The sequence below is a fragment of the Passer domesticus genome, chromosome 8 (assembly GCF_036417665.1).
Source record: "Passer domesticus isolate bPasDom1 chromosome 8, bPasDom1.hap1, whole genome shotgun sequence".
NCBI classification, from domain to species: Eukaryota; Metazoa; Chordata; class Aves; order Passeriformes; family Passeridae; genus Passer; species Passer domesticus.
In genome coordinates, this window is record NC_087481.1 from 10,548,571 (window position 1) to 10,576,057 (window position 27,487).

The 27,487-nt window shown below is 54.9% G+C and overlaps 2 protein-coding genes and 1 pseudogene across 2 annotated transcripts; 2 read left to right on the plus strand and 1 right to left on the minus strand.

Moving 5' to 3' along the window:
- Window positions 1-27,487, plus strand: part of LOC135305589 (zinc finger protein 850-like) — a 652,086-nt pseudogene that overhangs the window by 314,526 nt on the left and 310,073 nt on the right.
- Window positions 13,582-15,177, plus strand: LOC135306094 (olfactory receptor 14J1-like). The gene has a single exon (XM_064429638.1). The coding sequence runs from the start codon at window positions 13,582-13,584 to the stop codon at window positions 14,674-14,676; it is 1,095 nt and encodes a 364-aa protein (XP_064285708.1). The 3' UTR covers window positions 14,677-15,177.
- LOC135306015 (olfactory receptor 14J1-like) lies at window positions 21,356-22,462 on the minus strand. Its single transcript, XM_064429582.1, has one exon. The coding sequence runs from the start codon at window positions 22,460-22,462 to the stop codon at window positions 21,713-21,715; it is 750 nt and encodes a 249-aa protein (XP_064285652.1). The 3' UTR covers window positions 21,356-21,712.

Sequence of the window (27,487 nt, forward strand, 5' to 3'; positions counted from 1 at the left end):
GACCAACAGGGAAAGGAAGGCAACAGGATGGGGCTTGGTTTAGCAAAGCCCAGGATCCTTTTTTGTGCCAGGGACCAAGGCAAGAAATGAAGGGGGAGAGGGGGTGGTGGCTTGTCATGGGTTTTATATGACAGGGTAGGGGTGGAGTTTAGGGTCGGGGTCCAATAGCAGAAGGAGCAGGGGACTGCAAAGGAGTGGATGGGGGAGGACCACCAATGGAAAAATGTGTGGCGGGGACTTTGCAGTAGAATTTGAACCAACGAGAATACAGAAAAGGAAAAATGTTCTGTGGCCACTCCTTATTTGACCAGATGGGGTGGAGTGTCTTTTCCTGGACTTGCAGAGGCACACCCCACATGGTGGAGGGACGGAATCCTCTTTAAATCACGCCCCTCGCCCAATGGTGTCTGTCTGGGTAGAATCCCTACCTCATGGGGCAGGGGCACTCCACACCCTTGGTGCCATTATTTCTTTCTCTAGCTGCTTTTTACAAGAAAAACTCCTCTCTGAAACCACCCTTCAATCCCTCCCGGACTACTCCTGTTCTGTCCTCAGTCTCCACCCCACTGAGTCCAGAGCATGTAGCCTCCTCCCACTGGTTATGTGATGAGACCTCCAAACCCATCTGGGAGATTTTTGGGTCCTCTCCAAAGTCTGTGAAAATGGAAGAATAATGGTCAAAGTTATTTTCTCCTAAATCTTGCAGTGACAGAAAAAGGGTCATTATGTCCAATTGAATCAGGGCAGATTTACATTTTTTTGGAAGAACAAAATATTTTACAATTTTGGAAGGAGAAAATGATGAGAGAGGCACAAAACTGCAACTGCTTTTCCAGATAAGTGGATGCCTCCTCACAGGAATTGTCCCTGTTCAGGAGCTTTGTGGAACCTGACATAGTGAAACTCCCTCCCAAAGGCCAGAATACCTGTTGTGTGGGTTCTCTGATGTGCTGGGTGCCCTCACAACGCTTCTGGCCAGAATGTCTGCTGAGGGCAGCCAGGCTGCTGCAGGGGCAGTGACCTCACAGCCATCACCATGGCAGCCCTGTGCCCTGGGCCTGCCTCTCCCCTTTCCTCTGCCCCTGCCTTGTCTCTGCTGGCATGAAGAGTTTTGTCATTCATATCTTGTCCCCAAGGTGCTGAGGCCAATGGCTTCCCAGGCAGGCTCCTGGAGCAGAAGTGGCTTTTCAGAGCCCAGGCAGAAATGAGCCCTGAGGCAGCAGCTCTGCAGTGCTGGCCACCAGGCCGGGCTGCCAAAGGAGGCTTCTGGCCATGCCCTGCAAGCAGCTGCTGCTGCCAAGGTGCCTTTGGTGCCTCAGGCTCTGCCTGGCACAGCTCCCAGCACGGCACTCTGCCCTTGTGCCCGAGCCCTTCCCTGTGCTGGGGCTGGCCTGGGGCTTTTCCTGCAGCGGGACCTGCCCTGCTCCTAGCACAGGAAAGGCAGTTCCTGCTGGAGCAGGAGGCTCTGCCTGCAATGGGCTCCAACAACTCCAGCCAGGCCCTGTTTCCAAAGCCCCCAGTTGGAAATGAAGGAGGGGGTCATGCTGCTTTTGGGGTGAATAAAGCTGAAACCAGCCTGACTCCTCCATCTCAAAGTTCCACATTCTCAGAGGGAGCTGGAGCTGTGGCAGAGCTGGAAAAATCCCCAGAGAAAGGAACAACCAAGGGACAGCACTGAGAGCTTCTGCAGAGCTGCCAAGATGGACCAGCCTGTGCACATCTGACTGACAGGGCAGCACTTCAGACTAGAAAAGCCCCGTCCCAAATTTTAACAGCAGCATCTCCTGACATTTCCCTTCTTGTGGAGTGTGGAGATTCCTCCCCGCAGTGGAGACACTGCTCAAGGTCACAGCTCCAGGCTGAGCCAAAGGACTCAGTCCCACCATCCTTGTTCTGCTTAATTACTAGTTTTGCTTTAATAAAATTGCTTTGAAATCACTGCCTAGTGCTCTATACAATATAATATGTTACAGCTCTTATACCTTAGAATAAATATTTCTTATTATTTTGAAGATAATTGTTTCTAATCATTACCATTATAGAATATATATATATATATATAAATATAAATACCTCCAGCTTGCCAGCCTTAATTCTGTGTGACAAATTCTATAAAGGTCTAATTCCACCTTTATAATTCTTTACATAAAAATTCTTGAAAAGTCTAGGGCTGGGGTTGGAACCAGCTGTTCTAAGGCTCCTCTCACACCAGGGATTTACAAATCCTGGAGGTCCTTGGGGGTATTTGGGAAACTGTGGGGCCTATTAGGGCTCCTTTCTGCACCTCGAGACCCAACAGGAGCCTCTGTAATAAACTTTGCCTGAAGCTCCCACTCTGCCAGGAACCTCTGTGAATGGGACATCCCAGCTCTTTGGCAGCCTGGGGACTCCTGGGATTTCACCATGGAATGGCTGTGACTGCCTCTGACCACAGGGCTCCTTACCATCCCCAGAAACCCCTGGGAGGTGTCCATGGAGCCCCTGTCTCTGCCTGTGACATTCCAGCTCTTGAACAGTCTGGAGACTTGGAAAGTCCCCATGGAACCCCTCTGAGGGCCTGTGACAAATCTGATCCTTAGCAGGCAACCATCACCAGGACCCTGTTGCTATGGGTCATGGGATCCCAGATGCACAGAACTGGCTGAGCTGGGAGGGACCCATCAGGATCCTGGAGTCCAACTGCTGGCCCTGCACACGACACCCCAACAATGCCAGCCAGAGCCTGGCAGCGCTGTCCAAACACTGCTGGAGCTCAGAGAGCCCTGGAGCTGGGAGCTTTCCCTGGGGAGCCTGGGCAGTGCCCCAGCAACCTCTGGGCAAAAACCTTTTCCTGAGATCCAACCTGAGCTTGCCCCAACTCAGCTGCAGCTGTTCCCTCCAGTCCTGTCCCTGGGCACCAGAGGGAAGACCAGGGGTCACACCAGGGCTGAGAGGGACAGAGACCCCCACGGCCTCCCCAGGGATGAGAAGTTTGGAGAGTCCCCCCTACTCCGAGCACCCTCAGTGGTGAGAGGGACGCAGAGCCCCTGGTCCCCAGCCCTGCACAAGCATTCCCTGAGGCCAGTGGGATGGAGACCCCTGAGCATCCCCCAGGGCGAGGGGACAGAGAATGCCCTGAGCACCCCATTGGCATGGGGCTGAGAGGGATGGAGAGCCCCCAGGCATTCCCTGGGGTGAGAATGATGGAGATGCCCTGGGGAATGGCCTGGGGTAACAGGGACAGGGACACCCCGTGGGGGACAGGGACACCCCCTCAAGAACGGCCTGGGGTGAGATGGACAACCCCCCCCAAGCCCTTCCCAAGCATCCCCCAGGGTGAGAGGCACAGAGACCCTTCCAGCATCCCCTGAGCACTGGACAAAATAAACTTGGCAGAAATCAAACTTCAATCTGCATAAATCACTTTGATGAAGATTTGATTTTCTCACAAGTCACATGTGAGGAAAATACAAATAAATCCCAAACATTAATAAACCAACAACAGAAGCAATTCTGTGTCAATTCCAAATTTCATTGGTTCCTGCACAGCTCCAGCTCAGCTGCTGGAAGATTCTGATTAAAAAAAAAAAAAAAAATAAAAAGAAAAAGTGAAAATTTGACCCAATACAGATTATTGAAAGGAAGGAAAAAATCTGTGTGGCTGTGACAAAGGTGACAGGAACACAGAAAATAATGATTCTCACATTTAGCAAAGTCCCCAAGCCTCAGAATTCTGGAGTTATTTGGGAATTTAGCTACTTGAGCTGGGCTTCTTCTAGGACTTTTAGCAGCCTTGTGTTCCTCAACCTGAATGAACCTTGTCAGCCTCAATGGTAACATTTGCTCACTTTCCTCCAGTGATTTAACAAACATTTCATGGAAAGACAACAAAATATTTTCTTTACACTGGCCACCCACAACAGCCATTTTCCTCATCAGTTCTCCCACAAGTCGCTCAGAGGAATTTGCATCCAAGTTTCCAAGAGTTCCTCTGGAAAGAAAGAGCCCTCCTCCCACAGAGGAGGGAACCATGCTGCTGACAAAGGCACTTGGGGTCAGACAACACTGCGTAAACACACTGTGTCAAAATATTATACACAATCTGGTTAAGAAAATTGTTAGAGAGATGCCTCTGCCCCAGTTAAGGTGCTAAGGAGACCAAATGCAAAGTGGATTTTATTGAACAGTAAATGTGAGGTAGAGAGAGATGGAATAAAAGAGAAAAAAGGGGGGAGGGCAAGAGAGTGACAGGGACAGAGACCTCCCCTGGGGTGGGGCAAGTGTGACATTGTCCCCTGTGTGTGAGGCCTTCTCAGGGAGAGGGCTTTACACCTGAGCCAGTTTGGGTAAGGGGGGTGGTGTTCACCCCCCGAGCAGGGATTACTCCACTGTTTCAGGTTGCAAGTGCAAGATGTAACCAAATGCATGTTTTCCATCACCACCTTTAGAAACTGTTGTAAACAGGCGGGGCAGTGTTCTTTATCTCTTCCATCACTCAGCCCTGATAATGCCCTCCAGGGGCTCTCTTCTGTGAATGGGCCATTGAGTGTCCCTGCAGGACTGATAAAATGACATCATCCCATTGTGGGATGCTCCGCCCAGGGGGAGGAGCCAAGCATTCCTACCTGTATATAAGCTGAGGCTTACAGCACCAGGAGCACCTTGGCTACGGGTTGCCAGAGGACAAGAGCTCCATCACCACCACTGGACCTTCAGAGGAAGACCAGACCCTTCTACAGATCTGCTTTGACAGAATTATGATCACCACTGCAACAGGACTGCAGCCACCATTTAATGGGACTCCTACCAGCACCCTGAGCAACAGGGTGTCAGGTGATATCCTGACTGTGTCAGTTTAAGGCAGTGTTTCTGTATCATTGCCTTGATCTTAATTTTCTTATTAAATTGTAATTCTGTCTTAAAATCTCCCCCTGGTTTGCCTTCAAACCAGTACAAAACTCAATGTACTAATCTCTTGTTTTCCTCCTAAAACAGAATTTCACATCCCAAACCCACTGCCAGATGGAGGAGATGGCTGTGAGGAAGTGCAAGATGCCTCGAGACACTCAGGCAGGTGAGGAGGAAGTCAGGACCCTTTCCCCCCTCTCTCCTGCTCCATCTCCCTGCCCAGCACAGCCCAAGTCTGCAGGACAGCCCCACTGCCAACACCGTCCTGCCAGGGATGCACTGGGGGGATTTCCTTCCCCTCCCCTCTGGCACGGAGGGAAATTCCATCCTCTCCTTGCCCTGTCTTCCTCAGACAACAAGCTGAGAATAGAGACCAGGGAGGACAAATCCCCATGGCAGAACCTCATGGAAGAGGCAGATTTGAGCGGCTCCATGGCACAGGAATCTAACAAGGAGGAAAATTCCCTGAGATCCCGCAGGAGGAGGGGCTTCAAACCCAGCGCAGGGTGCTCTGAGGAGGAAAGACCCACCCTGTGCCAGGAAGCTGGACAGAGCTTCAGCCAGGGCTTGGAGATGGTGGTCCATGAGCAGCTTCATGATGGGGAGAAGCCCTACAAGTGCTTGGAGTGTGGGAAGAGCTTCAGGCAGAGCAACACCCTGATCAGGCACCAGATGATCCACACTGGGAAATGGCCCTACGAGTGTGGGGAATGTGGGAAGGGCTTCAGCTGCAGCTCAAAACTTGTCAGGCATCAACGCATCCACACCGGGGAGAAGCCCTACGAGTGTCCTGAGTGCCAGAAGAGGTTTCACACCAGCTCGAATCTCCTCTGCCACCAGCGGATTCACACAGATGAGAGGCCCTTCCACTGCTCTGACTGTGGGAAGAGCTTCAAGTACAACTCCTACCTCACGAAGCACCAGCGCATCCACACTGGGGAGAGGCCCTACGAGTGTCCCCAGTGTGGGAAGAGGTTTCACATGAGCTCCAATCTCCTCCAGCACCAGTGGATTCACACAGATGAGAGGCCCTTCCGCTGCCCTGACTGCGGGAAGGGCTTCAACCGCAACTCCCACCTTGTCACCCACCGGCGTATCCACACTGGGGAGAGGCCCTACGAGTGTCCCCAGTGTGGGAAGAGCTTCAGACAGAGCTCTCATTTGAGCAGACACCAACACAGTCACCAGTAAGGGAAGACATGCAAATGCTGCAACTGCAGGAAGAGCTTTGGGCACTGCTCCAACTTCATCCCCCATGGGAGAACCACATTTGGAAGGGCCCTGGTGATATGTGTTGTCTGTGATCCATGCTGGGAAGACACCTGTTCGTTTTCCTGCCCCTGCCAATGACATGATGTGAGCCTGAAGAACATGAGGGTCTGGCCAGGGCTGTGTCATTACATTCACTCCGACCTCAGGTCATTGCCAGGGGCAGGAAAGGGACTCTCTATCTCCCCCTGAGGAGAAGGGTGTCCTTTCCAGGCAGGAGGAAGTTATGGCCAGGAAGATGCAGTCAGTTGTGTTGTAGTTTTCCCTTTTTTATAACCCTTCTGTTGTCAATATTGTTTCTCTTACTGTTTGTTCTTTATCTCGTTGCTGTTCCAAATAAATTGTTCTTATCCCAGCCCAGGATCTTTGGCTTTTGTGCTTTCCATGAGAGGTGGGAGGGTAGCGAGCGGCAGCGCGCTTTTAGTGGGAGCAGGACATTGGGGAATCCCATTCTTAAACCCTGGCCTGTGGAAACCGAGCATCCCAGCTGGTCCCAGCCCTGCTGGCCATGGCAACAGCCTTGGGAGCGGGTCCCTGGCTGCGCCTGTGGGAACCTCTTCCCTCTGGTGCCCAGGGACAGGACTGGAGGGAACGGCTGCAGCTGAGTTGGGGCAAGCTCAGGTTGGATCTCAGGAAAAGGTTTTTGCCCAGAGGTTGCTGGGGCACTGCCCAGGCTCCCCAGGGAAGGCTCCCAGCTCCAGAGCTCTCTGAGCTCCAGCAGCGTTTGGACAGCGCTGCCAGGCCCAGGCTGTCATTGTTGGGGTGTCCTGTGCAGGGCCAGCACTTGGACTCCAGGATCCTGATGGGTCCCTTCCAGCTCAGCCAATTCTGTGGATCTGGGATCCCATGACCCATTCCAACAGGGTCCTGGTGATGGTTGCCTGCTAAGGATCAGATTTGTCACAGGCCCTCAGAGGGGTTCCATGGGGACTTTCCAAGAGTCTCCAGGCTGTTCAAGAGCTGGAATGTCACAGGCAGAGACAGGGGCTCCATGGACACCTCCCAGGTGTTTCTGGGGATGGTAAACACCCCTGTTCTCAGAGGCAGTCACAGCCATTCCATGGTGACATCCCAGGGCACCTTGGGCTGCAAAGGCACCAATCTGTCACAGGCACTCACGGGGGCTCCACGGTGACATCGCAGGAGTCCCCCGGCTGCCGAAGAGCTGGGATGTCCCAGACACTCACAGGAGTTCCTGTCATGGGCAGAGTGGGAGCTTCAGGCAAAAGCTTCATTTCTTTATTGGAGAAACTCCTGCTGAGTCATGAGGTGGAGAAATGACACCCAACACCCACCATGGATCCTCAAACCCCTGCAGGACCCCTAGACTTCTAAAATTCCTTCTGAAAGAGGAGACTGAGAATGGCTGGATCGAATCCCAGGCCCAGACTTTGTCAAAGTTGTAAAAGATTGGACAGGTAAAATTGAACCTTAATTCAATTTGTCCCACAGGATTAACAATGGAATACCAGATATATTTTTATAAATACAGCTCTGATTGATTCTGATCATGATTAGATAACATGCCTTATTTACACCACAGAGTAAATAATAAAAAAAAAAAAACCAAACAGTTATTTACTCCACAATACAGGAACTATAACAATTGTTTGAATATAGTGCTCTAGGAAGCAATTTTGAAGTCAACAGGGCCTGGCTGGATCTGTTGGAGCCCATTGCAGGCAGAGCCTCCTGCTCCAGCAGGAACTGCCTTTCCTGTGCCAGGAGCAGGGCAGGTCCCGCTGCAGGAAAAGCCCCAGGCCAGCCCCAGCACAGGGAAGGGCTCGGGCACAAGGGCAGAGTGCCGTGCTGGGAGCTGTGCCAGGCAGAGCCTGAGGCACCAAAGGCACCTTGGCAGCAGCAGTGCTTGCAGGCCATGGCCAGAAGCCTCCCTTGGCAGCCTGGCCTGGTGGCCAGCACTGCAGAGCTGCTGCCTCAGGGCTCATTTCTGCCTGGGCTCGTAAAAACCACTTCTGCTCCAGGAGCCTGCCTGGGAAGCCATTAGCCCCAGCACCTTGGGCACAAGATATGAATGACAAAACTCTTCATGCCAGCAGAGACAAGGCAGGGGCAGAGGAAAGGGGAGAGGCAGGCCCAGGGGACAGGGCTGCCATGGTGATGGCTGTGAGGTCACTGCCCCTGCAGCAGCCTGGCTGCCCTCAGCAGACATTCTGGCCAGAAGCGTTGTGAGGGCACCCAGCACATCAGAGAACCCACACAACAGGTATTCTGGCCTTTGGGAGGGAGTTTCACTATGTCAGGTTCCACAAAGCTCCTGAACTGGGACAATTCCTGTGATGGGGCATCCACTTATCTGGAAAAGCAGTTGCAGTTTTGTGCCACTCTCATAATTTTCTCTTTCCAAAATTGTAAAATATTTTGTTCTTCCAAAAAAATGTAAATCTGCCCTGATTCAATTGGACATAATGACCCTTTTTCTGTCACTGCAAGATTTAGGAGAAAATAACTTTGACCATTATTCTTCCATTTTCACAGACTTTGGAGAGGACCCAAAAATCTCCCAGATGGGTTTGGAGGTCTCATCACATAACCAGTGGGAGGAGGCTACATGCTCTGGACTCAGTGGGGTGGAGACTGAGGACAGAACAGGAGTAGTCCGGGAGGGATTGAAGGGTGGTTTCAGAGAGGAGTTTTTCTTGTAAAAAGCAGCTAGAGAAAGAAATAATGGCACCAAGGGTGTGGAGTGCCCCTGCCCCATGAGGTAGGGATTCTACCCAGACAGACACCATTGGGCGAGGGGCGTGATTTAAAGAGGATTCCGTCCCTCCACCATGTGGGGTGTGCCTCTGCAAGTCCAGGAAAAGACACTCCACCCCATCTGGTCAAATAAGGAGTGGCCACAGAACATTTTTCCTTTTCTGTATTCTCGTTGGTTCAAATTCTACTGCAAAGTCCCCGCCACACATTTTTCCATTGGTGGTCCTCCCCGATCCACTCCTTTGCAGTCCCCTGCTCCTTCTGCTATTGGACCCCGACCCTAAACTCCACCCCTACCCTGTCATATAAAACCCATGACAAGCCACCACCCCCTCTCCCCCTTCATTTCTTGCCTTGGTCCCTGGCACAAAAAAGGATCCTGGGCTTTGCTAAACCAAGACCCATCCTGTTGCCTTCCTTTCCCTGTTGGTCATCGATGCCTGCCTGAGGTCTGAGACTCTGGGGTCTGAGGGAGTCGTTTTGCTGCTTATTGCAGTGGAACACAACACAAGGGCAGCTGGGGAGGCCCAGACTGGACATGAAGAGAAAGGAATTTCCTCCCTCAGGGCAGCGCTGTGGTGCAGAAAGAGCCTGGAGCAGCCCAAGGCTTTGTGTGGGCAGGCAGAGGCAGGCAGGAGGCAGAGCTGTCAGCAAAGGAAGGGGCCAGCCAGGTGGGGCAGCCGGGGGATGACGACAGCCTGCAGGGACAGAGGCACAGGGCAGGGACACCGTAGGACAGCCTGGGCTGCAGAGGGCACAGGGATGGGCAGCAGCTGCAAGACCCTGACAGAGCCAACTTGGGCAGCACTTGGGCCATGGCTGCTGGCCCTGGGCCTGAGCCAGGAGCAGGAGACAAGTGACCCTTGCAGGCCTGGGGCCTCATTGCCTCCTTGTCCCTGCTCAGCAGCCTGGCAGGAGCTGCCCCATAGTGCTGCCCTTGGCACTGCACATCCCCACATGCCAGTGCCACCCCGGGAAGAACCCTGAGCAAGGAGGGAGGGACAGGATCTGCCTTGCCAGGGGCTGGGACTCAGGCCTTGGCCCTTTGCATTCCTGAAACACATCCAGGTTTGCTCAGCACCAGAGACACCTTTGCCTTGTTTGTCCCCAGCTGTCATCACTGCCTCCAGTGTTCTGTTCTGGCTGCAACCTGGGGACAGTTTCTCAGTTGTGTCCTTCAATGGGAACCATTAATCCTTCAAGAAAACTTCTGTGTTTCAATCTGACTTTGAGATGTTGACAGGTTGTTGAGCACACTCTGAGGGACAAGTCGAATGCAAAGAGCACCAAAGCCCCAGAGTGTGATTAAAGTCCTTGTGCTGTGTCTGTGCTGCTGAGCTGGGCCGGGCTCCTGGCCCAGAGGCAGCTCCTGGCAAGGGCAGCGCTGCAGAGAGACAGCTCTGGCCAGGAGCAGCTCCTGTGCACAGCCCAGCAGGGCTGGGGCACTGCCAGGGCAGCTCAGGGACACCAGCAGGGCACAGCCAGAGCTGACAGGGGCTCAGCACTGGCAGGGGCTGGGGGATGTCCCCGAGGGGGCTGTGTGACAGCAGCGCCTCTGTGGCTGTGTCCTAGAGGCACAGAGCAGCTGTGATGTCAGCAAGGGGCTGTGTGACAGCACAGAGTGGGCTGTGTGAGGTCACAGGTTGGGCTATGACATCACAGAGTTTGTTGTGTGAGGTCACTGAGCAGGTACAGCATCATAGAGGAGACTGTGTGACAACACAGAGCAGGCTGTGTCATCATGGCATGGCTGTATGACATTATAGAGGAGATTGAGGTCAAAGTGTGTGCTGTGACATTAGAGAGTGGCAGCATGACATCACAGAGAGGGTTTTGTGACATCACTGAGGGGGTTGTGACATCACAGAGCTGTCTGTGACATCATGGAGTAGGGTATGAGGCCATAGAGCAGATCCGGACGTAACAGCTGGTGGCTCTGTGACATCAGCGAGTGGGTTGTGACATCACTAGGTGGCTGTGTAACATCATAGAGAAGACTGTGACATCACAGAACAGACTGTGACATCCCAAAGCAACTTTCTGACATCACAGAGTCTTCTGGGACATCACAATGCAGCTGCATGACATTCCAGGGTGACATACCAGAGTTGTCTCTGTGACAAAACAAGGGTGCTGTATGACATCCCAGAGTGGGCTGTGACATCACAGGTGGCTGTGTTACATCATAGGGTGCTCTGTGACATCACAGGATGCTGTATGAGATCACAGGTGGCTGTGTGACATCCAAGGGGCTGTGTGACATCACAGGGTGGCTGCTTGTCCCTGCTCAGCAGCCTGGCAGGGGCCACCCCATGGTGCTGCCCTTGGCATTGCACATCCCTACATCCCAGTGCCCATCCTGGGAAGAGCCCTGAGCAATGAGGGAGAGACAGGATGTGCCTGGCCAGGGGCTGGGGCTCAGGCCTTGGCCCTTTGCATTCCTGAAACACATCCAGGTTTATTCAGCACCAGAGACACCTTTCCCTTGTTTGTCCCCAGCTGTCATCTCTGCCTCCAGTGTTCTGCCCTGACTGGAACCTGGGGACACTTTCTCAGTCGTGTCCCTCAGTGGGACCCATTAAAACTTCAAGAAACTTTGGAGTTTCAATTTAACTTTGAGTTCTGGAGAAGTCTTTGGAAGGCTCTCTCAGGGACTGAGTCTGATGTAAACAACACCCAAGTCCCAAGAGGGTCATTAAAGTCTTTGTTCTGTGTCTGTGCTGCTGAGCTTTAAAGGAACAGCTCTTCCCAGGACCAGCTCCTCTCCCAGCCCAGCAGGGCTGAGGCCTCTGCCTGCAGGCACTGAGGGGACAGGAGCCAGGCAGAGACAGACTGAAGGCAATCAGGATTGGGAAGACATTGAGTTGAGACTTAACTTGAGGAAAGATCTTCACAGCCCTCCACATGGTGAGTCAGTGGATGCAGGGTAATGTCCCCTGTGCTCCTGGAGGGATCTCCTGAAGCCAGCACACCCCACAGCCTGGGGGATGTGCCAGGAGGACTCTCCCAATTTCTCTGTGGCAGGGGAGCAGGAGGAGGAGGATGTGCTGCAGAGCAGGGCTGCCCTGGGCACCGTCAGATGGACAGGGCAGGACGGCTCCTGCTCCCAGGGATGGCTGCAGGGGCTGAAGCTGGGGCTGCAGCCAGGGCTGCCCAGGGCTGTCCTGCAGAGCAGGTCCTGCAGCCCTCAGGGCTCTTGGCCAGGCCAGGGGATGTGCCACCTGCCAGGGGCAGCTCTCAGCCTGCCTGGCAGCTCCCCATGGACAGGTCAGGGGAGCTGTGGGGGCAAGGAGTGACTCCTGCCAGGGCAGGTCCTGCTGCAGTGGAGAGGCTGCTGTGTGGGCCAGGGCTGCTCAGAGCTCCAGCTCATGCCCAGCTCATTCCTGAGGGGACTTTTCATGAGCTCATTCAGGGCAGGGGTTTCCTGCTTGGGTCTCTGCTTTCCTGAATCTGTGCTCCCACTTTTCCCTGGCTCAGCTTGGTGGCAAGGGAAACTCAGCTGTGCAGGGCAGAAGAGGGGCTGAGGCTCTTAAACCATTTCCCTGAGTTTTCCTGGGAACCTCAGCAACTGCCCCCCCCACCCTCCCCAGCCTCCAGGCCCATGCAGCATCACCTTTCCATGGTGCCCAGGCTGGGGGAGCTGTTCTTTAATCCCTGCAGCCCTGAGCAGCTGCAGGGCAGAGCTGGCCCAGGGGCTGGGCTGGGCTCTGGCAGCTCTGGCAGGGAAGAAGCCCGGGGCCACAGGAGCAGCTCGGGCTGGGACAGCTCCAGCAGCAGAGCCATGGGCAGGGAGGGATGGAGGCAGTGCTGAGGGAAGCCCTGCTGCAGGGCAGATGTGGCACTGCCAGCCCTGCCCTGCAGGGCAGACACTGCCCTGAGCAGCACAGCTCTTGTGTCCCCTCCCAGCCAGCACAGCCCTCAGCCAGGGGGCTCGGGGCCCTCAGTCCCTGCTGGGCCAGCAGAGCAGCAGCTGGGATGAAGGGCATCTCTTCTGCCATGTGCCCATTCCTGCTGACAGGGCCTGAGGGCCACTGCCCTGCCCTCCTGCTGCCTGGCAGGGGCTGTGCAGCACAAGAGTGTCCTTGGCCAGAGTGGGCCTGAGACTGAAAAAGGCTGAGCCAGTTTGCTCTGCTGAGGGTCTCTCTGCTCTCAGCTGTGTCAGGCTGATTTCCAGGGGAACACAGGGACTGCCCTGGATCTCAAAAGGGCAGCTGGGGACATGTGGGGTGGCAGAGCAGCTCCCCTCACCCTTCACTGAGTTACAGCCACTGCTCTTGCATTGCTCATTTCTCTCTGATCTCCCTGGGCACAGCAGGAAACCCTCTCAAACTGCCTTTGGCTGTCACCATTCCTTAGCCCTAGGACAGGAGATGCTGCCGAGATCCTCTGCCTCAGGAGCAGTTTGGGCTGATGAAGTACAAGCCCAGGACTGGCCCCTCTCCCTGTTCCCATAACCCCACTGCTGTAGTGCAGAGCTGACCCCTCGGTGTCCATGGGCAGAGCCCCCACTCATCATAGCAATGGGGCCAGATCCCAGCAGAGCTCCAGGCATGGGTCTGAAGGAAAAACTCTGAGAAAAGGAAAATTGGGTGGCACAGAGCAGCAGGGGCAGGGATGGAAGAAATGGCTTGGATACTGATCAGCAAAATCTCCCTTGACTTGTCACTGTCTCCTCCTTGAACAGGACAGCATGGCCAGAGTGAAGAAATGTCCAACAGCAGCTCCATCAGGTACTTCCTCCTGCTGGCATTGGCAGACACGCGGCAGCTGCAGCTCCTGCACTTCTGCCTCTTGCTGGGCATCTCCCTGGCTGCCCTCCTGGCCAACGGCCTCATCATCAGCACCGTAGCCTGCAGCCACCACCTGCACAAGCCCATGTTCTTCTTCCTGCTCAACCTGGCCCTCACTGACCTGGGCCTCATCTATACCATTGTCCCCAAAGCCATGCACAATTCCCTCTGGGACACCAGGAACATCTCCTACTCAGGGTGTGCTGCACAGGTATTTTTCTTTGCCTTTTTCATTGCATCAGAATTTGCATTTCTCACCATCATGTGCTACGACCGCTACGTGTCCATCTGCAAACCCCTGCACTACGGGACCCTCCTGGGCAGCAGAGCTTGTGCCCACATGGCAGCAGCTGCCTGGGCCTGTGGCTTTCTCAATGCTCTGCTGCACAAGGCCAATACATTTTCACTGCCCCTTTGCCATGGCAATGCCCTGGGCCAGTTCTTTTGTGAAGTCCCACACATCCTCAAACTCTCCTGCTCACACTCCAGCTACAGGGAAGTTGGGCTTCTTGTGGTCACTTTCTGTTTAGGCTTTGGTTGTTTTGTGTTCATTGTTTTCTCCTATGTGCAGATCTTCAGGGCTGTGCTGAGGATCCCCTCTGAGCAGGGCCGGCACAAAGCCTTTTCCACCTGCCTCCCTCACCTGGCCGTGCTCTCCCTGTTCCTCAGCACTGACACGTTTGTCTACCTGAAGCCCTCTTCCATCTCCTCCCCATCCCTGGATCTGGCCCTGTCAGTTCTGTACTCGGTGGTGCCTCCAGCCCTGAACCCCCTCATCTACAGCCTGAGGAACCAGGAGCTCAAGGAATCTCTCAGGAAAGCCATGTCTGTGTGCTCTTCAGCCTTTTCATTGTCCCATAACAACCCTCACAGCTTTGCACTGAGAGCCACACAACAGCTGGAAACACACCCCTGGTTTGGCTCCTGCTGTCTCTCAGCATTCTCCCTCCATCAAGGGGCTACGAGTGGGTCAGACCCTGGGAAGGGACAGCAGGCCAGAGTCCCAAATTAACCAAAGGGATATTCCAGACTGTATGGGACTAGTTGTGGTATAAATGCTAAGGAAGCAGGAATAATAGGGGGCATTTCCTATGTACAGCGTTTGCCTTTCTGATCAATCACTCCGCCTGCTCAAGTTCTGCTTCCTGGGAAGTGGCTGAACATCACTCGCTGGTGGGAAGTAGAGAATAAAATTATTGGGATTTTTTTTTTCTGGTTGCTGCTGCATGTAAAAACTTCTTATTTTGCTATAGAAAACTACCTTATCTCAATCTATGATTTGTCTCCCATATTATTTTCTCTCCCCTGTCCAGCCATGGAGGGGAGTGCTAGAGCAGCTTGGTAGGCACATGGACTCCAGAAGAGGTAACCCACCAGAAGAAGCCACAGAAGGCCAGCTTTCCTCTGTCAGCAACTCACAGTGCATGTCAGAAGAGGCCAAGTCTACCCTTAAGTAGATTTTAATGTTTTTCTGATTCTGTTACATTAAAAGAAATGCTAATATTCACCCTCTTTATCTTAATTATCCCTCCTTCATGTGTGACCCAGAGACATTGTGTAATCAGGGAATCTCACATTTTATTTAGGTGAAATAAATGAATCTGCAACCACTTTTTAAAACTTTTTGTACTATCCTTATCAGAGCAGCAATGAACAGCAATGGGCACAGCTTTGTGGCTGCCCCAGCTTTGGGATGGGTCCTGGGCCTGGAGCAGGAGCAGCTCTTGAGGACCCCAAGGCCGGGGCTCTTGTGCTGCCCTGGGCACATGGGATGGCAGCAGGGGCTGCAGAGCTCTCAGCACCTGAGCCAGAGGGGAGCAGGGCAGGCAGGGAGCCTCCTTTGGCCTTGGCCCAGCACCTTCCCCCATGGCTGGGGCTGAGTCCTGTGTGAGCTGCAGCTGCTGCTGTGCCCTTGGCAGGGGCTGAGGCCGTGGGGCCAGTGGCCAGAGCAGCCTGGCCTGAGCAGAGCTGTGGGGCCAGAGCCGGCTGGGCTGGGCTGGGGAGAGGCCCTGGGTGCTGCCCAGAGCTCAGGGCAGCTGGCAGAGCTTGCAGGGAGCTGGGCTGGGCTCAGAGAGCCTGCCCCAGAAACCATCAGTGTCCATCTCAGCCGGGCTGAGCGTGCAGGGGCAGGACTCAGCCCAGGCCTTGTGGGGCAGGGCCAGCGCCTGTGCAAGGCATTGAAAACAGGCAAGTGTCCCAGAGAGGAGGCTGCTCTGTGCCCTTGGGGGCAGGGACAGAGCAGGGAGGGGGCCCAGGACATTTGTCACCGCCAGCCTCTGTGCCCAGCCCTGGGCAGCCCTGGCTGCTGAGCCCAGCTTTGGCCTGGGCTGAGTTTGGCTGTGGCCCAGCTCCATCCTCCTGCGGGGCTCAGGGCCTGTTCCCGGCCATGGCCAGCCCTGGCCGGCCTCTCTGCTGGCCCAGAGGCCGGAAGAGCCTGGGGCAGGGCTGTCTGTGCAGCCCCACAGGTGCCAGGGGCTCTGCAGGAGCTGGCAGAGACTGCCCAGCAGGGAGGCCATGGGGCACAGAGCCCCAAGGCTGCCGTGGGCAGCACGGCACAGGGGCCCTTCCCAGCCGCAATGCTCCTGGCCTGGGCTGGGCCTGCACAGGGGCTGGGCTACCATGGCTGGGCCAGCACAGGGCCACCAAGGGGCCACGCAGCCGCTGCCGGGGCTGACAGCAAGGCCAGGCACACACAAGCAATTGCTGAGCATGGCCTGCGCTGGCCAGGGCTGACTGTGCCACAGGCAGAGCTCAGCTGCCCTTGGGGGCTGCAGGAACAGTCAGGAGCCCAAAGAGCCTCCATGGCTGTGCTGGAGACCAAGGCTGCAGGAGGGAAATGCAGGGCTGCTGCAGGATGGGGAGGGCATGGAATTCCAGCACACACCTCAGCTCTCTGATGATCCCGGCACCATGCTGGGCCCTGTTTCAGACTGAGCAGAGCAGATGTTGATGGGACAGGAGCCCTGTGGGGCTGGCAGGGACCTGCAGCTTGCAAGGTGCTCTGCTGTTCCTCAGGTGCTCTCGGAGAGATCCAATCCCAGCTGGACACCTCAGGGCACAATTGGCACTGCCTGTTCATGGGCACACAGCTGATGTCTGCCTGGAAAGGGGCACAGGTTTAAATAACTGATAGTTTCATAATATACAAGCAAACCTTTATTATCTGGGTTGCTTGAGTACTTTTAAGAAATGGCAAAGTTTTCCCACCAGGAACAGGAATTTCCTGGATCTACTGGATTCTTCTACTGGTGTCAGGAGGAGAAATTCTGATCTTCCCCTCTACCTTTGCCGCCAACATGCAGTCTGATATTTCATGATCGTAATATCTCACTGTTGCCATGATATTTTAGTGAAAAAGCCTCTGCTAGGATTTTTCCTGTCCTGAGGAGCTGAGAGCCTCAGGAAAGAAATGTAAACAATAACTATCTGCTGCTGTGGAATGCCACAGGTGCATCTTTCATTGGTCCATGTGGATTGTTTTCAATCAGTGACCAATCATGGCCACCTGTGCCAAGGCTGTGAGCAGTCACAGGATTTTTGTTATTCATTCCTATTCTATTCTTGTCTTTGTAGCCTTCTGATCTTCTTCTCTCTGTTCTTTTAGTATAGTTGTAATGTAGTATTTTAGTATAATATATAACATAATAAATCAGCCTTCTGATGAAAATGGAGTCAAACCTCGTGTCCTCACACAAGGGGTTCTTGACTAAGAATTGGTGACCCCTGGACGTGTGAAACTGATGGTCACCCCAAGAGTGACCACGGAGTCCAGCCTGGAGCTGAAGAAACGAGACCCTGAAGATGGGCAGAGTTCACAGCTAAGGCAAACAGGAGAACCTGTTGGACTTTCCTGGACATTGTGTCCAGGGACCGCAGAGCAGCAGAGCTGCACAGCTGGATCCACAAGGACACTGTCTAAAGGTACTGTTATTTTTTCCCTTCCTGAAGATCCTGCCATTTGCAGAAGGTGGGAGGAAAGTTGGGAAAATGTACCTTCGGAAGCTCAGGTTCCATTTACTGCGTCAGAGAAGAAAGTTATTAAATTCTGGCACAGATGGGGACGCGAGGACGGAGTTAATTATTGTCAGTGGGAGAGACTGTGTTATGAGTTTTTCAGATGGGCAAAATTTCATAGATTTTTTACAAATGTCGTATACTCCCTTGATTTAGATCTTTGGGAGTTCATGGACGCTGCTTTTGAGTGGACAAAGGACCAGGGTGTTACACTCCCAACAATGTATGGAGTACACCTATGGCTCTTATTCTGTATTTTGGAAAAAAGGGAGGCTGCAGAGGACATCGTGACTCCGTGGTGCGGTCGCACTCCGTTCCCACCAGGTTCGGCACGAGAGGAGCCTCTCGAAGAAGACGAACCGCGGGTTCGCAGCCCCCCTGCATTGCCCACGGCTGAGCAAAAGTTTTCCTCCGCTCCCTTGGAGTATGAGCAGACAGAGCTGCCTTTCCCCCCCGCTCTTTCTCTTGGGAGGGATGGGGAGCCGGCTCCGCCGCTTTCCAGGCCGGCTCCGCCCACTCCACCGCTGCATTCTCCGCTCCCCCCACTCCGGGAGGGCGCAGAACCGATTCCGCCCCAGCCAGCCCCACGGGAGGCACTGGACCCTGCGGCTCCGCCTGTGGTCCTGCCGCTGCCCGGGCCAGCTCAGCCGGCCTTGATGTCTGCCCCTGCACTGTACTGTCCAGACTCCGGAGGAGACTCGGCTGCTGCGCCCAGCCCGGCGGGGGATGCGCCCCCGCGGCCCGTGCCAGTCCCGCTGCTTCCAGCCGACCCAATTGCAGTGCAAGAGCTTGCCGAGAATGGTGCTGAGCCCACAGGATCGATTCAAGAGTCAACACCAGCACCCGTGCTGGCCGCACCACCCACCCCAGTTGTCCCGCTGGTTTCCGAAGCTCTGTCATTCGCATCAGACCCTGCGAAGAGCCTGTCCTTCCGTGGAGGAGGCATGGCCCTCCAGCTAACTGCAGGAGCAGTTCAGCTGGCTGTGTTCAAAATCAGTATGGTTTCTGGGTCACTTCGCGTGTGGTCGGGGGCTTCTCCCTGGGGGTTGGGGTGCCTGCCTTTCCCCGAGCGCCCCAGCGGCGTGGGGGAGTTGGCTCCTGTGGTATCTGCCTCTGGTTCCCAGCCCAGTGGGGATGGGGGTGGTGCCGAGGGGCAAAAAGCAGGAGCAGTGGCATTTGCCTTGCAGGAGCAAGAGGCACAGAGCAAAGCAAGCATTGCTCACTTGCTCTGGGGACAAGAAACCCTCACATCTGGGATGAAAATTCCTGAGAAAGCTTCTCTTCTCGAGCTGCCGGTGTGCACTGGTGCTTCTGGGGGGAGGAAGCAGTGGGTCATTTCTGCTCTGAAGACACTGGCAGCATGGTCCTGCCAGGTTCTGAGCACACAGAGCCCGCCTCACAGGCCGGTTCTGGGCCGTTTGGCTCATTTCCCTGGGCCGGGGCCACTGCCCCACCCAGTGCTCAGTTTGGGGACTTTGCTTTCCCCACAGGGACCTGGGCCACCATTCTGTGAGCCAGGTCTGGGTTCTCTGGTCCGTCCACCAGGACCAGGGCCATCTAAGGGTCCGAGAGACCCTCTGCTGCTGCTGTTGCTCTTCTTCTTTAAAAAAGAAAAAAAAAAAAATTATAAAGAAAAGTGGAAAGAGCTAGCAGCACAAAAGCATTGGAAAGCCAAAAGTGGCCTCAGCCCAAGTGGTTCAGTGAAGGGCTCTGGCCAGGGCATTTCAGAATTTTTCTCTGAATTGTTTTATGACTGTCAATGAATTGTTTGATAATTCTTGTTTTCTTTAGCAGTTCTTTGTTTCAGAATTCTGCAAGCCTGTTTCAGGACCAAAGGGGACTTCCAGAGATGTCAAAGAAGAGCATCTTCAGTCCATGGACTCTGTCCTGAAATTCAGCTGTTTGGACTTGAAACAATGAACGTTTTTGCATGAGTTTTTGCATTTTCTTATATTTTAGGATTGTTTTAGTGTTATGATAGAATTTGATGTTTGATAAGTGAAGAATTTCCCTGAATGTTCTACAGGTGAAGAATTTCCCTGACCATTTCACATCAGCAGATGATTGAGATTTTGATTGGCAACAGATGAACCTCAAGAGGTGTTGTTCTCTCTTCTGCAAAGCCCTAGTGGAAGAGATTGCAAACATTTCTTTTTCTATTTAATTTAATAATTTTAAAGGGTGAGATGTTGCCATGATAATTTAGCGAAAAAGCCTCTGCTAGGATTTTTCCTGTCCTGAGGAGCTGAGAGCCTCAGGAAAGAAATATAAACAATAACTATCTGCTGCTGTGGAGTGCCACAGGTGAATCTTCCATTGGTTCATGTGGATTGTTTTCAATCAGTGACCAATCACAGCCACCTGTGCCAAGGCTGTGAGCAGTCACAGGATTTTTGTTATTCATTCCTGTTCTATTCTTGTCTTTGTAGCCTTCTGATCCTTTTCTCTCTGTTCTTTTAGTATAGTTGTAATGTAGTATTTTACTATAATATATAACATAATAAATCAGCCCTCTGATCAAAATGGAGTCAAGCCTCGTGTCCTCGCACCAGGGGTTGCAGTCAAAGCAACACCTGGCACCTGTGGGCCTGCACAGACAGCCCTGCCCCAGGCTCTGCCGGCCTCTGGGCCAGCAGAGAGGCCAGCCAGGGCTGGCCATAGCCGGGAAGAGGCCCTGAGCCCCGCAGGAGGATGGAGCTGGGCCACAGCCAAACTCAGCCCAGGCCAAAGCTGGGCTCAGCAGCCAGGGCTGCCCAGGGCTGGGCACAGAGGCTGGCGGTGACAAATGTCCTGGGCCCCCTCCCTGCTCTGTCCATGCCCCCAAGGGCACAGAGCAGCCTCCTCTCTGGGGCACTTGCCTGTTTTCAATGCCTTGCACAGGCGCTGGCCCTGCCCCACAAGGCCTGGCCTGAGTCCTGCCCCTGCACGCTCAGCCCGGCTGAGATGGACACTGATGGTTTCTGGGGCAGGCTCTCTGAGCCCAGCCCAGCTCCCTGCAAGCTCTGCCAGCTGCCCTGAGCTCTGGGCAGCACCAAGGGCCTCTCCCCAGCCCAGCCCAGCCGGCTCTGGCCCCACAGCTCTGCTCAGGCCAGGCTGCTCTGGCCACTGGCCCCACGGCCTCAGCCCCTGCCAAGGGCACAGCAGCAGCTGCAGCTCACACAGGACTCAGCCCCAGCCATGGGGGAAGGTGCTGGGCCAAGGCCAAAGGAGGCTCCCTGGCTGCCCTGCTCCCCTCTGGCTCAGGTGCTGAGAGCTCTGCAGCCCCTGCTGCCATCCCATGTGCCCAGGGCAGCACAAGAGCCGCGGCCTTGGGGCCCTCAAGAGCTGCTCCTGCTCCAGGCCCAGGGCCCATCCCAAAGCTGGGGCAGCCACAAAGCTGTGCCCATTGCTGTTCATTGCTGCTCTGATAAGGATAGTACAAAAAGTTTTAAAAAGTGGTTGCAGATTCATTTATTTCACCTAAATAAAATGTGAGATTCCCTGATTACACAATGTCTCTGGGTCACACATGAAGGAGGGATAATTAAGATAAAGAGGGTGAATAATAGCATTTAATGTAACAGAATCAGAAGCAGAAAAACATTAAAATCTACTTAAGGGTAGACTTGGCCTCTTCTGACATGCACTGTGAGTTGCTGACAGAGGAAAGCTGGCCTTCTGTGGCTTCTTCTGGTGGGTTACCTCTTCTGGAGTCCATGTGCCTACCAAGCTGCTCTAGCACTCCCCTCCATGGCTGGACAGGGGAGAGAAAATAATATGGGAGACAAATCATAGATTGAGATAAGGTAGTTTTCTATAGCAAAATAAGAAGTTTTTACATGCAGCAGCAACCAGAAAAAAAAAATCCCAATAATTTTATTCTCTACTTCCCACCAGCGAGTGATGTTCAGCCACTTCCCAGGAAGCAGAACTTGAGCAGGCGGAGTGATTGATCAGAAAGGCAAACGCTGTACATAGGAAATGCCCCCTATTATTCCTGCTTCCTTAGCATTTATACCACAACTAGTCCCATACAGTCTGGAATATCCCTTTGGTTAATTTGGGACTCTGGCCTGCTGTCCCTTCCCAGGGTCTGACCCACTCGTAGCCCCTTGATGGAGGGAGAATGCTGAGAGACAGCAGGAGCCAAACCAGGGGTGTGTTTCCAGCTGTTGTGTGGCTCTCAGTGCAAAGCTGTGAGGGTTGTTATGGGACAATGAAAAGGCTGAAGAGCACACAGACATGGCTTTCCTGAGAGATTCCTTGAGCTCCTGGTTCCTCAGGCTGTAGATGAGGGGGTTCAGGGCTGGAGGCACCACCGAGTACAGAACTGACAGGGCCAGATCCAGGGATGGGGAGGAGATGGAAGAGGGCTTCAGGTAGACAAACGTGTCAGTGCTGAGGAACAGGGAGAGCACAGCCAGGTGAGGGAGGCAGGTGGAAAAGGCTTTGTGCCGTCCCTGCTCAGAGGGGATCCTCAGCACGGCCCTGAAGATCTGCACATAGGAGAAAACAATGAACACAAAACAACCAAAGCCTAAACAGAAAGTGACCACAAGAAGCCCAATTTCCCTGTAGCTGGAGTGTGAGCAGGAGAGCTTGAGGATCTGAGGGATTTCACAGAAGAACTGGCGCAGGGCATTGCCATGGCACAGGGGCAGGGAAAATGTATTGGCTGTGTGCAGCAGAGCATTGAGAAAGCCACAGGCCCAGGCGGCTGCTGCCATGTGGGCACAAGCTCTGCTGCCCAGAAGGGTCCCGTAGTGCAGGGGTTTGCAGATGGACACGTAGCGGTCGTAGCACATGATGGTGAGAAATGCAAATTCTGATGCAATGAAAAAGGCAAAGAAAAATACCTGTGCAGCACACCCTGAGTAGGAGATGTTCCTGGTGTCCCAGAGGGAATTGTGCATGGCTTTGGGGACAGTGGTGCAGATGGAGCCCAGGTCAGTGAGGGCCAGGTTGAGCAGGAAGAAGAACATGGGCGTGTGCAGGTGATGGCCGCAGGCTACGGCGCTGATGATGAGGCCGTTGCCCAGGAGGGCAGCCAGGGAGATGCCCAGCAAGAGGCAGAAGTGCAGGAGCTGCAGCTGCCGCGTGTCTGCCAATGCCAGCAGGAGGAAGTACCTGATGGAGCTGCTGTTGGACATTTCTTCACACTGGCCATGGAGTCCTGTCCAAGGAGGAGACAGTAGTAAGTCAGGGCAGATTTTGATGTGTGATGTCCAAACCCTTTTTCCCAGCCCTCCCCCTGCTGCTCTGTGCCATTCAGTTTTCCTTTTCTCATAGCCCTGTACCTGGAGCTCTGCTGGGATCTGGCCCTGTTGCTGTGACGAGCAGGGGCTCTGCCCATGGACACCGAGGGGTCAGCTCTGCTCTGCAGCAGTGAGGTCATGGGAACAGGGACAGGGGCCAGTCCTGGGCTTGGACTTCATCAGCCTCAACTGCTCCTGAGGCAGAGGATCTCGGCAGCATCTCCTGTCCCAGGGCCAAGGAATGGTGACAGCCAAAGGCAGTTTGAGAGGGTTTCCTGCTGTGCCCAGGGAGGTCAGAGAGAACTGAGCAATGCAAGAGCAGTGGCTGCGATTCAGTGAAGGGTGAGGGGAGTTGCTCTTTCACCCCATCTGTCCCCAGCTGCCATTTCTGAGATCCAGGGCAGTCCCTGTGTTCCCCTGGAAATCAGCCTGACACAGCTGAGAGCAGAGGGACCCACAGCAGAGCAAACTGGCTCAGCCTTTTTCAGTCTCAGGCCCACTCTGGCCAAGGACACTCCTGTCCCCCCGTGTCCCCTGGAGGCAGCTCACAGCTTGGATGGCATCCTGAGGACACACCAAGGGTCCTGTCCATGGCACTGCCTGAGGAGAGTTGGCTCATTGCCAGCCTGCCCTGCCCAGAGCTCCCCGGGCACAGGGAGCTGGGACACCCCAATGCAGAGCTCAGCCTGCACAGGAGGAGCCCAAGGGCTGGGCCTGACCCTGCAGCTGGAACTGCCATCACAGAGAGACCCTCAGCAATGCCAGGAGCACCTGGGCAAGGCAAGGAGAGAGAAAGCCAGGCCTGAGGAAAAGCCTTTCCCTGCCCAGCCCTGCCCAGCCCCTGCCGGGCAGCACCAGGGCAGAGCAATGGCCCTCAGGCCCTGTCAGCAGGAATGGGCACATGGCAGGAGAGATGCCCTTCATCTCTGCTGCTGCTCTGCCAGCCCAGGAGGGACTGAGGGCCCTGAGCCCCAGGCTGAGGGCTGTGCTGGCTGGGAGGGGACATGAGAGCTGTGCTGCTCAGGGCAGTGTCTGCCCTGCATGGCAGGGCTGGCAGTGCCACATCTGCCCTGCAGCAGGGCTTCCCTCAGCACTGCCTCCCTCCCTCCCTGCCCACGGCTCTGCTGCTGGAGCTGTCCCAGCCCGAGCTGCTCCTGTGGCCCCGGGCTCCTTCCCTGCCAGAGCTGCCAGAGCCCAGCCCAGCCCCTGGGCCAGCTCTGCCCTGCAGCTGCTCAGGGCTGCAGGGATTAAAGAACAGCTCCCCCAGCCTGGGCACCATGGAAAGGTGATGCTGGATGGGCCTGGAGGCTGGGGAGGGGGGGGGGGGCAGTTGCTGAGGTTCCCAGAAAAACTCAGGGTAATGGTTTAAGAGCCTCAGCCTCTGCTCTGCCCTGTACAGCTGAGTTTCCCTTGCCACCAAGCTGAGCCAGGGAAAAGTGGGAGCACAGATTCAGGAAAGCAGAGACCCAAGCAGGAGACCCCTGCCCTGAATGAGCTCATGAAAAGTCCCCTCAGGAATGAGCTGGGCGTGAGCTGGAGCTCTGAGCAGCCCTGGCCCACACAGCAGCCTCTCCACTGCAGCAGGACCTGCCCTGGCAGGAGTCACTCCTTGCCCCCACAGCTCCCCTGACCTGTCCATGGGGAGCTGCCAGGCAGGCTGAGAGCTGCCCCTGGCAGGTGGCACATCCCCTGGCCTGGCCAAGAGCCCTGAGGGCTGCAGGACCTGCTCTGCAGGACAGCCCTGGGCAGCCCTGGCTGCAGCCCCAGCTTCACCCCCTGCAGCTGTCCCTGGCAGCAGGAGCCATCCTGCCCTGTCCCTCTCAGGGTGCCCAGGGCAGCCCTGCTCTGCAGCACATCCTCCTCCTCCTGCTCCCCTGCCACAGAGAAATTGGGAGAGTCCTCCTGGCACATCCCCCAGGCTGTGGGGTGTGCCAGCTTCAGGAGATCCCTCCAGGAGCACAGGGGACATTGCCCTGCATCCACTGACTCACCATGTGGAGGGCTGTGAAGATCTTTCCCCAAGTGAAGTTTCAGCTCAATGACTTCCTCAGCCTGTCTCTGCCTGGCTCCTGTCCCCTCAGTGCCTGCAGGCAGAGCCCTCAGCCCTGCTGGGCTGGGAGAGGAGCTGGTCCTGGGAAGAGCTGTTCCTTTAAAGCTCAGCAGCACAGACACAGAACAAAGACTTTAATGACCCTCTTGGGACTTGGGTGTTGTTTACATCAGACTCAGTCCCTGAGAGAGCCTTCCAAAGACTTCTCCAGAACTCAAAGTTAAATTGAAACTCCAAAGTTTCAATTGTTTTAATGGGTCCCACTGAGGGACACGACTGAGAAAGTGTCCCCAGGTTCCAGTCAGAGCAGAACACTGGAGGCAGTGATGACAGCTGGGGACAAACAAGGCAAAGGTGTCTCTGGTGCTGAGCAAACCTGGATGTGTTTCAGGAATGCAAAGGGCCAAGGCCTGAGCCCCAGCCCCTGGCCAGGCACATCCTGTCCCTCCCTCCTTGCTCAGGGCTCTTCCCGGGATGGGCACTGGCATGTGGGGATGTGCAATGCCAAGGGCAGCACCATGGGGCGGCCCCTGCCAGGCTGCTGAGCAGGGACAAGCAGCCACCCTGTGTTGTCACACAGCCCCTTGTATGTCACACAGCCATCTGTGATCTCATACAGCATCTTGTGATGTCACAGAGCACCCTATGATTTAACACAGCCACCTGTGATGTCACAGCCCACTCTGGGATGTCATACAGCACCCTTGTTTTGTCACAGAGCCAATTCTGGGATGTCACCCTGGAATGTCATGCAGCTGCATTGTGATGTCCCAGAAGACTCTGTGATGTCAGAAAGTTGCTTTGGGATGTCACAGTCTGTTCTGTGATGTCACAGTCTTCTCTATGATGTTACACAGCCCCTAGTGATGTCACAACCCACTTGCTGATGTCACAGAGCCACCAGCTGTTACGTCCGGATCTGCTCTATGGCCTCATACCCTACTCCATGATGTCACAGACAGCTCTGTGATGTCACAACCCCCTCAGTGATGTCACAAAACCCTCTCTGTGATGTCATGCTGCCACTCTGTAATGTCACAGCACACACTTTGACCTCAGTCTCCTCTATGATGTCATACAGCCATGCCATGATGTCACAGCCTGCTCTGTGTTGTCACACAGTCTCCTCTATGATGCTGTAACTGCTCAGTGACCTCACACAACAAACTCTGTGATGTCATAGCCCAACCTGTGACCTCACACAGCCCACTCTGGGCTGTCACACAGCCCCTTGCTGACATCACAGCTGCTCTGTGCCTCTAGGACACAGCCACAGAGGTGCCGCTGTGGCACAGCCCCCTCTGGGACATCCCCCAGCCCCTGCCAGTGTTGAGCACCTGTCAGCTCTGGCTGTGCCCTGCTGGTGTCCCTGAGCTGCCCTGGCAGTGCCCCAGCCCTGCTGGGCTGTGCACAGGAGCTGCTCCTGGCCAGAGCTGTCTCTCTGCAGCGCTGCCCTTGCCAGGAGCTGCCTCTGGGCCAGGAGCCCGGCCCAGCTCAGCAGCACAGACACAGCACAAGGACTTTAATCACCCTCTGGGGCTTTGGTGCTCTTTGCATCAGACTCAGTCCCTTGGAGTGTGCTCAAAAAGCTTCTCAAGAACTCCAAGTTAAGCTGAAACATAGACATTTCTTGCAGTTTAAATGGGGTCCACTGAGGGACATAACTCATGTGAAAGTGTCCCCAGGTTCCAGTTAGACCAGAACAATGGAGGCAGTGATGACAGCTTCAGACAAGGAAGGGAAACGTGCCTCTGGTGCTGAGTAAATCTGGATGTGTTTCAGGAATGCAAAGGGCCAAGGCCTGAGCTCCAGCCCCTGGCAAGGCAGCTCCTGTCCCTCCCTCCTTGCTCAGGGTTCTTCCCGGGATGGGCACTGGCATGTGGGGATGTGCAATGCCAAGGGCAGCACCATGGGGCGGCCCCTGCCAGGCTGCTGAGCAGGGACAAGGAGGCAATGAGGCCCCAGGCCTGCAAGGGTCACTTGTCCCCTCATGGCCTCAGGCCCAGGGCCAGCAGCCATGGCCAAAGTGCTGCCCAAGTTGGCTCTGTCAGGGCCTTGCAGCTGCTGCCCATCCCTGTGCCCTGTGCAGCCCAGGCTGTCCTACGGTGTCCCTGCCCTGTGCCTCTGTCCCTGCAGGCTGTCGTCATCCCCCGGCTGCCCCACCTGGCTGGCCCCTTCCTTTGCTGACAGCTCTGCCTCCTGCCTGCCTCTGCCTGCCCACACAAAGCCTTGGGCTGCTCCAGGCTCCTTCTGGGGGATGTATTGCACCACAGCCCTGCCCAGGAGGAAAATTCCTTTCTCCTGGTGTCCAGTCTGGGCTTCCCAAGCTGCCCTTGGTGCCATTATCTCTTTCTCTGGCTGTTTTATACAATGAAGAAAAACTCTGAGATGTGTGAAACCACCCTTTAATCCCTCCCCGGCTACTCGTATTCTGTCCTCAGTCTCCACACCACTGAGCCCAGAGTCTGCCGCCTCTCACTGCTGGTTATGGGATGAGGCCTCCAAACCTCATCTTGAGAGGTTTT

What these genes read in the sequence shown, in the direction of transcription:
- LOC135306094 (XM_064429638.1), top strand. Translation starts at nt 13,582, where the DNA reads ATGTCCAACAGCAGCTCCATCAGGTACTTCCTCCTGCTGGCATTGGCA.
- LOC135306015 (XM_064429582.1), bottom strand. Translation starts at nt 22,462, where the DNA reads ATGTGCTACGACCGCTACGTGTCCATCTGCAAACCCCTGCACTACGGG.